The 11,301-nt window shown below is 40.2% G+C and overlaps 1 protein-coding gene across 1 annotated transcript in view; it reads right to left on the reverse strand.

Moving 5' to 3' along the window:
• The window catches only part of LOC107096773 (DNA (cytosine-5)-methyltransferase 3B-like), a 62,812-nt gene that overhangs the window by 11,947 nt on the left and 39,564 nt on the right, over positions 1-11,301 (reverse strand). Inside the window, exons 8-14 of the mRNA XM_015393578.1 lie at positions 4,141-4,299; positions 3,940-4,047; positions 966-1,107; positions 744-866; positions 591-635; positions 427-506; positions 194-352 (exon numbers count right to left, since the gene is read on the reverse strand). Of these exons, the coding sequence (XP_015249064.1) occupies positions 194-352; positions 427-506; positions 591-635; positions 744-866; positions 966-1,107; positions 3,940-4,047; positions 4,141-4,299 (816 nt within the window). The remainder of the gene's footprint in view (positions 1-193; positions 353-426; positions 507-590; positions 636-743; positions 867-965; positions 1,108-3,939; positions 4,048-4,140; positions 4,300-11,301) is intronic.

Here is an 11,301-nt window from a genome sequence, read left to right on the forward strand (position 1 = left end):
TATTTTTATTTGCATTCAAAAACTATTTTCTATTAATGAAAACGTTTATCTTTTCATTGAAGTTACTTTTTTTATTGATTCTGTTGTTTGTTTGTTTGAAGCAACTTCTTTTTTGATTGAATAATAAAGACACAAATGTTTTTTACAAGATCGTTTTGATCTCTTTCTCTTTGCTGATGTTCCGTGTTGCTACTAAAATTTTGGGATGTGGATGAAGCTTTTCTCTGTGTGGGACTGACCTGCAGCAGTTGGCTATGCCGCAGAGCAGAACCTCTCTGCCTCCGCAGCAGACTGTGCAGTAGGACTGGTAACCATCATCGTCGTACATGTAGGAAATCTCCAGGAACACGTCCTAAACACATAGACACCTGCATTTTAACATTTCCATTCGTAGATCTAAAGATCCCCATCTGCAACAAACCTCACTTTACAAGTTTGGCACAGGCCTCCTTCAAACAGCGGGTGGAAGGTTGCTGCTCTCATCTTTCCACACGAGAGACAGAACTCTGAAAAGCGAAAAAACAGATTTAAATCATATTAATACACCAAATCCAAAAAAACCACAAAGAGCTGATGCACCCAGACTGTACCTTCTATACTTCTTTTCTTTTTTTGTACTTCATTCACCATTTGTTCTGGAAGATGGAAGAATGTGAAAACAAACCCAAGAACATAAATCCCACTTATTGGATTCTAGATTCAGTATTTCTAAGCTGTAACTATAGCATTTGAGCTCTACCTACCTCTGCTACAGGGCTCTTCGGGCGCAGCCTTGGTCTTGAAGGGGCTGACTTTGGGTCGCTTTGCGCTTGGGAAATATTCTGGCAGGGAAACATTGAGGATCTGATGGTCCAGAGGGTTACCGTCTGCAGGGATAAACAGACAGTCAGATATCTCTACAAGATACTTAAAACGGGGGGCATCATGATCATAAGATATGTCCAAGTGTTAGGCGTTGTTCTCACTGGCATTGGATGGGGGTTTGAGTCCTTCTTCCCCTTTGGGCTGGAATCCACCGTTGGCCCATTCCAGCATGGGTTTGATCTGGTCCTCAGGATTGTCCGTCTCACAGGGTGGAAACGTCTTCTCCGCCCTGACACTGGCCATCTGAGTGAGCAAAAGAAACGTCACTCCATCTACAATTCACCTGATTACAAGAACAAATCTGACCTGACGCTGCAAAGTAATCCAGCATGCAGAACACAAAGATAGCAGGAGAAACCCGTTTTAACACTAAATCTAACGTGCAAGAACAAACCTGGTCTGATAATTACAGAAATATGCACTTTAGGAAACATTTGTGTTATTTGCTTGTCTTACTTCTCTCATCCTCTGACATGTTGGATATCAACCTCTAGACCACGTTTTAATGATGAGCCATTCTTGTGATCTTTATGTGTTGTTTATAGTCATTATTCTACATTCTATTGAAAATGAAGGAGAAATGGAAGGAAGTCCAAATTATTTGAGAAGATTCAGCTCCTCAGAAGAATGTTTCACCTTTGGCACCCCAGACACCCTGGGACTTATGGTAATCATTGATCAGTAGGATGGTTAACCTGTTGAAATAAGCTTCTGTCTCCTCCGGTTCATCTATGTACTTCGTGCAGAGTTAAAGTTTGTCTAGAGTGTAAATCTAAAGCCTCTTTTTGGTAAATCTGTTGTTTCCTGATAGAATGTGTGTTTCAGGAGACACAGCTACAAGTTTGCTAGATTTACTACTTTTAGATTTAGACGGGGGAGAAGACAGCATTCGTAAATGCCAAAACAAAGCTAAGTTTAAGCAGAACTCCAAATTCTACTAGGCTAAGAAAATATCTACTGCTTCCAACCTTCAACTTCGACCCAAAAGTCCAAAAACCATGCAAAAAAAAAAATTATTAAAAGTTCAAAGACATCATATTTACAGTTTGCCACAAGCAAAAAAAAACTTGCCATCCCCAACAGATGAGGACGATTCTCTGGTCCTAACCCTAACCCTCCTAATTTACATGTGGTTCTTTTAACCCAGTTGTATCACAGTCAGTGTTTCTTATTGCCTGGCCATCAGCTTTTATCACAGTAACTTTTGAGTTTGTTAGCAGAGCAATGGCTCTGAAGCACTGGAGGCTCGATGGTGTTAATGAAATCCATCCATAACGTATTGCATTCTCAAATGCTAACGGTAAACACATCATTACAACAGCAAAATACAGCTGTTGGGAAGCACTCCGCAAATCATGGCATGAGTTCAACACAAGATGTTCTGTATCATAAGGAAAACCTCCTCGCTGTCTGGCCACTGTAAGTCAAAACTCCTAGAGTAGCGTTCTGCCAATCAGCATCAAGCAGCCAGCGTCATGACCCACCCCTGACCCATAGACCCCCTAAGAGGTTTAGCCTCACTGGAAGTGACATATTTTTGCATGTTATTCAATCAGGGCTCTACTTCTTGCTCCTTACCTCAATAGATGGAGCCTGGAGCCTCAATGGGGATTTCTCATAGAGTAGAGAAGAGGAATAACGAAATAAACAGCCGAATAATGAGCAACACACTCATAAATCAGGCACCTTTTAGTGAATACTTATTGCAGTTAAATGACTGCATTTATAATGTGATAAAAATGCGTGTTTGACCAATAAGTTTACAAAATTTACTAAAAGGCTTAGTCTCCCTAGTATTCAATGAGAAATTGCCACTGCTCTGAGGTCACAACTGTTAATAAATATTTAGGATCCAAAACCAAAAACCTTGAGTTCAAAGTTCAACTAGAGTTAAAACTTATTTTCCCTTTAAATTAGTTATTTAGGTCAGTTTTTTGAAGAGAAGGAACCCAGCAAAATAAAACCCTAAATACAGTCCTGACACCAACTTTGGGGATCTTTCTAACACTTTCTAACCAGGTAACCGACCAGAATGAAAAAACCTCAGAGAAAGAAGAGGTTTCTTCAAGATTAAAAGTCAGAATAGGAACGGACCTAAAACTTTCTAAAACAGTGTGGATGAGGCCAGGTTTTTGCACAGCATGTTTAAAGTTCACTGGAACAAAACCTGACAACAGGCTGCCTTTTATAGAGGGGATGAACTGATCCCAACTGAGGAAAAACGAGCTGAGGAAAAAAGGAGGACAGGATCGCAGGGAGAACCTGATGGCCTGATGACATCAGGGTTATGGGTTCAAATGTATCTAATACATCTTAACAAGGGTTTCAGCAAAATGGGTCACAACCTGTGTTGAAAAATTTACTCTTGTAGTTACAACCTTATCTACTAAAAAAATAGCAGAAAGCTGTTGGATTACTCAGAGCATTCTTTATGCTACTTGGAGTTATGCAATTTCAGAGGCATGTGCTCACTTACAGTCCTTGTCATGATGCCTCACATTTGTTCATTTTTGGAGCTCTCCTAAGGCCAAAAGATCTTTAAGTGTTCCTTGAGGTTTTCCTACTTTAAGACAGCTTGTTCAGTTATGCTTTTTTTCATTTTAATTCAATGAAATTTGGCTTTTCATAAGTGGGGAAACATTAGCAACTTGCAGGACAGCAGCCCTGGAGGACCGATTTTGCACACCACTGCTAAAAACCCTCTAAGAAGTCTGAAACAGAAAAGAAGTTTATACTTAAATGTAAATTACAAATGTATGGTTGCATTACTATTACGAAATGGCTATAATGGATCTTAAATCAGGGAGTCAGAGAAGTTATGTTATCCTACTGGATGCTAAGTTTCCAGCTTGAAAAAACCCATAAGTTTACATTTGATCCTAGTTTTCCACTCAAGCTCCTAGTTGTAACAAAGAAATCAGCCATTACAGCCAAGTCAGATAAAAAAAAGAATCATAACTTTCGAAACTTCTGAGCCAAAGCAAGTTATCAGCTGCATAATGATGATGAATGCAATCAAATGCAACCACAAAGGATGCTAGCAATCAGCTGCTTCTGACAGAGATTAAAATGTACCTCTACTGCCTGAAAGATGGCCTTTCTGTAGGAGGCCAGCTTGGTGTAGGAAGCCTGACTGAAGAATTTAGGGAACGCTGTGAGAGAGTCCAGTTTATCTGCTGAAACCTAGACAGAGAGATTACACGCAAAGTTTTAAAAGATTAATGAAAAACGTATTTTTTCCACCTCAGTTGTTAAGCATTCTCGTTTTTTTATTACCTCAGAAAACTTGCCATCTCCGAACCACTGCAGCCACCTCATGCCATGGCTGGCCTGCCGTTTCCCTGTGGCCCGCCATGTCACCACTATACCAGGCCACCAGGAGAAGCCCTTGATTTTCCCCCAGACCAACTGGCCGATTCCAAAACCTTTGTTATCCTGGACACAGAAAAGAAGGAGAGGAACATGAGAAAATCTAAACAACCTTACTTAACTTTATGCAAAATAAAGATGCAAAATACAAACAAAGCGGAGGAAACAGATAATATTTTTAAAAAATCTTAGGGCTCCATCACACCTTGCCGATTTAGCCAGCGTATTCCTCACGTCCCAGAATCTCCTAAAACGCAGGCATACGCTGAAATTTCTATGTATTTTTTCAATTTTGGGTGTATACATAGTAGGGGTGTAAATAATAATCGTTTTGTATCGATGCATCGATCCAACAGCCGACGATCCAATGCATCGACACGTCTGCAAGAGTATCGATATATGTTTTTTGTTTTTTTTTTCCTCCGGTCTATTTTTATCCATTTGCTCCTGGACGTAATTCTGACTCCCATGCTGCAGTGGCGCTAAACCTAAACCCTCTTTCCGCATGCACACACACAGTCGTGTAAACAGTAAGACAGACATGGCGGAGGAAAAGAAGATGATGTATTCTTGAGTATTGAGAATAATCAAATCGTTGGGTCAGGAAATCAATACTGAATCGAATCGCCATGATGGGTGTGATTTACACCCCTAATACATAGCGTATTCATAAGGAGTCCAGAGGTCCAACGACAGCCTAACTTATGCATAACACACGGCGGCTTAATGCCCATGAAATGGTGCACAAGCCATTGTCCTAAGTAGAGGTGAGTATTGGCATGAGTGTTGCGATTCGATACATGTTGCGATACTTGGGTCACGATACGATATTATCACGATATTGCAGTATCACTATATATTGCCATATTTTCCCCAGCTATCAAAATCAAATGATGAGATAAAACAGCAAGTGCTGTATATTTTCATCAGAAAATATTGATTAGGTATTATTATCCATGTTGTTTGGGGTTTTCTTCCACTGTGACTGCCTCAAATACAGATTTGGTGCTGCACGCACAGTTAAAGGGCTCCACAGCGCTTTCTGCCAGAGTGGTGGTGCAGAGGTAGCCCATTTTCCCATCATTGTTTTATGTAACCATTTAAAAAAAAAATCGATACTAAGAAGTGAAAGATCGATATTATATTGGGCAGCCGGATATCACGATATATCGCCAAAACGATTATTTCCCACACCCCTAGTCCTAAGGGGAGCTGTGACGTGCCTGGAGGCACCCGGCCTGCATAAAAAGATGTCTTTGAACACGATATTAATTTAGCTGCTGTTTACCATCCACCAAAAAACAAAAAAAGAATAAAGAAAAAGAAAGAAGGTTTGCAGTCGCTGCAGATTCCGTGTCATGTCTGCTAGGAAGTTTGTTGGTCATGGGCGTGAACGCGGAGAGTATCCATCACACTCACCTTCTGGCTCACCCTATGATGGGGATGCAGTATGGAAGAGAAGTGACGGTTTCCTCCTGTGAACCCCCTTTCATTCCAAAACGCTGGTAATACGACACGTTCAGCGGTCGTCTAGAACACCTCAAATATGTTGATATGCATTGGAGTTCTTGATAAGTTATTCATAAGTTACTCATAGGTTTTCTATAAGCTAGACACTATAACTTATGAGTAACTTACACCTAACATATGTCAACGATCAAATAATTTACCTTTAACGTATGGCCCACGTATGGCATACGCTGGCATAAGTCGAAAAATTTTGAGCGTTTCTCGACATACTTCCTGTATGTTGATGTGTGCTAGCATGTTTCAGCGTTCTTCAGCGTGCTCATAAGTTATACAAAACGTACCCATAACTTATCCAATGTATGCCAGCATTTTTCGTATGTCAGGCATACGCTGGTTTAAATCGTCAAGGTGTTACAGGGTCTTTAGTGTAAAGAGAGAAAGGTGCCCGTTGAAATTGACAAAATATGGTGGAAAGTAATAATGAAAAACAGAAAGAAAACCAAAAAATACACCCAGAAGGCTAAATTAGCGGGCTGGGAATCACTTGAATGGCTGCTAACCAATATTCATTTAGTTAATAAAAAGATATTTTCCAACCTTTTCAACACTATGAAAAAAAATAAAAATTTTGCAAGAGTGATTAAAATTTTAAAAAACATTTTATTTTTATTTTTTTGTATTTTATAAACTCTAATAATCCCAGAGGGAAATTACTTCTCTGCATTTAACCCATCCCCTTGGGGAGCAGTGGGCTGCCATTGTAAGGCGCCCGGGGAGCAGTGTGGGGTTAAGGGTCTTGCTCAGGGACCCAGAGTGACAGTATGTGGGAGTGAGGGATCGAACTCAACTTTTAAGCTGGATGTTAGCACATTGTACCCTAAGCCACTTTATCAGAAAGCTCAGTATCAGCGTACAGATATTAATCTGTGCTGCAAGACAAACACAACAAAGTAAGAAGTTAACTATTGTGGAAAACATCATTTCTGACACGCAACAGGCAGCCAATATCAAAGTGTAATAAACTCACACATCTTCAATGATAATTATCCTAACAATTGAGGATGAAGAACACAGACATGATGCTTTTTGAAGTTTAAAGAAAAGGAGAATATGGAGATGGGCTTTGCTGCAGGACAAAAAGTTAACATGGGATGGCAGAGGTGCGCAGAGAAACTCGTGGATATGTACTTATTCCTCATCTATTAGTGGTAAGCTTCCATTGTAGTTACTGCTATAATTTATTGATTGATATATCTGTTTAAAAAATAATTATAATATAAAGAAATAGTACAGAGGGCTGCTCAGTGGTGCAGTGGGTAGCAATGCACCACTGCAGTGGTGCAGTGGGTAGCAATGCACCACTGAGCAGCACCAAGAAGGTTCCGGGTTCGATTCCCGGCAGGGAGTTTGCATGTTCTCCCTGAGCATGCATGGGTTCTCTCCAGGCACTCAGGCGTCCTCCCACAGTCCAAAAACATGACTGTTAGGTTAATTGGCTTCTCTAGATTCTCCTTAGGTGTGAGTGTGTGTGTGAATGGTTGTTTGTCTCTGTGTTGCCCTGCGATGGACTGGTGACCTATCCAGGGTGCACCCTGCCCGTAGACAGCTGGAGATAGGCACCAGCACCCCTTGTGACCCCGTTAGGGATTAAGCGTATAAGAAGATGGATAGATGGAGAAAAAGTACAGAAACAAACACTGCAAACAAAATTCATTCTTGCTCAAGATGCTTAAAATGCGATGCATCATGCGCCTTGATGAGCTTCAACAATAGAGTTTGCATGTAAACCGGTTCTAAATTGGTGTGCAAAGTCAGCTGTGACTCATTCAGATGTTTTCATCATCTGAATAAAAAGGTAGTTCATTACCAAGACCTATGGAGAGCTCCATGGCCTAACAAGGAGTAAATGCCAACTTTTGAATCGGATGTTACATACATGAGACAGACATGAGGAGTGGAGCTAGAAAAACAAGGCTGATCGCTGCTGAGGCAGCTCTAAGTTTTCTGAGCCCTTATTTGAAGAGCCTTACCCTAAATGAGCCTGCAGTTTATAGGCACATAAAATAAATGTGGCCACCAGAAGGTTCTGGTGTTTGTGTTTCAAGAATGTTCTGATCAATCTTCACTTTTTTTACACCAAAAATGTTGATTTGACAACGTATTTCTTCCTTTGTATTGTTTTGTTTCTGTGTTGACTGATAGAAAGAGGGGTGGTCCACACTATCTTTCTGACTCACCATTACTTACATCACACAGCAGATTTGGAAAGAGGAGATTCTACCTCTTTAAAAATAAAACTTTGTTGAAGTTTGGAAAAGCTTAAAATTATCATTTTTTTTAATGAATGTTTTTATTGTTTTTCATCTTAACAAGGCCGTTAAAGTATTTCGAAAGCAAACAGTTTGGCATTGTGTTGCGGATTGACTCAAGAAGCAGATGTTATCCTACGTTAGCCAGAACATTGTGTGAAAACAACCACAGAAACACAGACACCGCACAGCCAAGACCAAAGCCCGGAGATTTCAGCGTGTGCAGAGGTAAACATCGCCTTGCAGAGGCATGCAGAGAACATGGGAGCATGCAGATTTGCCTGAATGTGAGAGACTGTCTCTAAGCTCATGCTGGGAGGACTCACGGTCATCATGAGCTGAATAAACCCACAGAAAGAGAGCAAACAGAGGCAGAGTCTGTGCGCCTGGCTGACCACCTGCATCAACACAAGGCCAGGTGGAGAGACTTCCATGGAAGGAGTTACCCTCCTTTTTCAACCCCTGCCAAAGCTCTACTTCCCCTTTTCAGATGATCTCCAAGCAGCACTGATACAGCTGTCAGCTTTCTTTTTACTGTTTGTCTCTCCTTATTTCGGTGGATTAGAATTCCAGCCTTTAGTCCTTATTTCAAAGAAAAATGTTTGCATTTCTTAAGTGGAGTCATGGATCAGCTAATTCGCTGACTGTTAGAAGGGGAACACAATTTTCTTTTAACAGATACGTATTCTTGTGTTTGATAATTTGGATTTCTCCAACTTTAATTTTCTTAACAAACATCCCCATTTTGTTCCTTTCTGACATGGACATGTCTTGTCCAGTCCCCAGGGCATGATGCTGGCTTGCTACATGTTGACCTATATGCAACGCAGCAAGAGATTTTTGAAGGCATGCAATGGGCTTACTTTGCTTATCAAATTGAAGTAAAGAGAAGGATTTATAGGATGTTTGTCAACTACCACTACATGAAGAGTACTCCCACATGTTGGCCTGATGCAGACCCTGAAATCTAGCAAGATGATGGCATCCCCTCGCACCCTGAGTATGAGAACACCATTAACAGCTGGAAGAAAATTTTACACAGTATCTGTTAGAAAAAAAATATCTATTTAATCTCTTTCATTTTTAATACAATAACATGCTTTTTAAATAAATAATATATATTAAATAATATATGTGCACAATACAAACACCAGTCTTTATTTGCCAATCGTGGTTACCATTTAGCATTAGTACCCTCATTTTTTTTTTTTAGCTGTCTGGCAGTTTAGCGTTAGCAATGGAATTTTATTTAGCACAATACGGGTGAGCTTACGTTGGTTATGCAATGCACGCCACTGCTGATTATGTCAGTTATCTGTTTCAGTAAAGATTCTTTCCTAATCATCCATCCATCCATTTTCTCCTGCTTAGTCTGTCATGGTCAGTGCATATCTCAGTCTTGTTTTGGACTGTGGGAGGAAGGCGGAGTACCCGGAGAAAACCCACGTATGCACAGGGAGAACATGCAAACTCCCATGTAGAAAGAACCCGGGCCAAGAATTAAACCCAGAACCTTCTTACTGCAAGGCAACAGTTCTACCCACTGTGCCCATCTTTCCTAATCAATACTAATCAAATGTCTGGCCAAAAAAAAAAAAAAAAAAGATTTCACAGATTTTCCTATACCATATATATTTTTTCATTTCTAAAAAAAAAAAAATAATAAAAATTAAAATTAAATGTCACTAATTAAAGTCTACATCTAGACGGGGAAAATTTCGGCTGTCATCCTCAAAATTATATTTCTAGAGAAATGACCGCGGAGCCCGCGGATCGTCCCCGCGGTGCCAGCATGGCGGCAGCTGGGGGACTTCCTCAGGGCTGTCTCTCCTCCTCCCTTGGTGGGGGTCTGATTTCCAGGGCTGGCCCCTCCTTGGTGCCTTCGCTCTTGGGGTCACTTTGGGCGCCTGGGGCTTTTTGGTCTCCCGGCGCTGGACTCAGTGCTCTGGGGGGGGGCGCCTCTTCGGCTCTTCACAACCACTATTGAGCATTTTTTTTCTATGGTTAAAACTTTACATGCACAAGTGCACCCTCACAAACAATTACAGGTGCTTGGCTCCAGGTACTCAAAAATTCACTTCCACATAGAAACCCCACATTCATATCTTCAGGTTACACAGAGTACATGTCACACTTAATAATATTACTATTTAGCGATAGTTTGAAGGTGTTGCTTTATTGTATGTCTCGTACCATGTCTTTCGGTTGTGCTGTTTTTTCATCTCATTACAGGTGATGAAGCAGACTGAAAATGCTTTTTCATTGTCTCCTTTCTATCTCCTCTTTCTTTCATCTTTTCTCTTTTTTCTCTTTTTTCATTTTTCTTCTTCTGTTTTTCTGCTCTATTTACATTGCAGTGTCCATATAAACTGTAAAACTCCCTGCATAATTATAATAAAGCAATTTTCATGCATGAAACAAGTGTAGCAGTATAAAAATTGCCATACTGCTACACTTTCTGGCATCAAGACAATTATTCTTATTGCCACATTGCCAGACAGGACACTGTAAAAAAGAAAAAAAAAAGAAATGACCAATGCATGTCTGTTTTGCAGCTGGTAAACTTACAGGAAGCATGACAACAGCCAGAGAACTGCCAGCTGAAATAGCGGAGAGGTTTAGAAAACTCTGTCAGGTTAGCTGAACCTAATTAGAAAGGAAATCCAAACAAACCACTAAGATGTTTTAAGCTTAAAAATGCATTAAAACAAATAAAAATCAAAAGGGGAAGAACAAGAGTTTCTGTTAGTTGTAAAATTGCTAAATGCAGGAAGCTTAAGACTGTGGAAGACTGGATGATGTCGAATTAAAAAAACAAACCAGCATTGACTAATGCCAGTGCCCTAAAACCCTAAAGATGACAGAACAGGGTGCATAGCAGCTAAAGCAGCAGAGCAGGTGGCTGCCATTACCTCTGCAGGATGACGATTTCTGATGACAGTTTTTTAGGATGATGATGAGTCTGGCCACCAAGCAAAGAACATGAACTGACATGACCACCAAACACTTAATCCAGGTGAAAATTAATCATGGCTCTAAAACTAAAACATGCGTCACTAGACTCTATTATGTTAATCTGATTTATTAGCTTCTATACAACAAAGTTAGATGGATGTTGTTTTCAATGAATGAAGTTTATAAGGAATTAAAGATGTTGGAAAAGCAGGTGAATAATTGGGTTCTTGATCCGAATAAAAGAAGAATCATTAATAACAATGTCATTAGATTTTTACTTAAAGTTTCACAAGGCCAGAATGCTGATAAATTAGTGAATTGTGTTATATCTGTG

The sequence above is a fragment of the Cyprinodon variegatus genome, unplaced genomic scaffold, assembly GCF_000732505.1.
Source record: "Cyprinodon variegatus isolate N-32 unplaced genomic scaffold, C_variegatus-1.0 Scaffold649, whole genome shotgun sequence".
Taxonomy (NCBI): domain Eukaryota; kingdom Metazoa; phylum Chordata; class Actinopteri; order Cyprinodontiformes; family Cyprinodontidae; genus Cyprinodon; species Cyprinodon variegatus.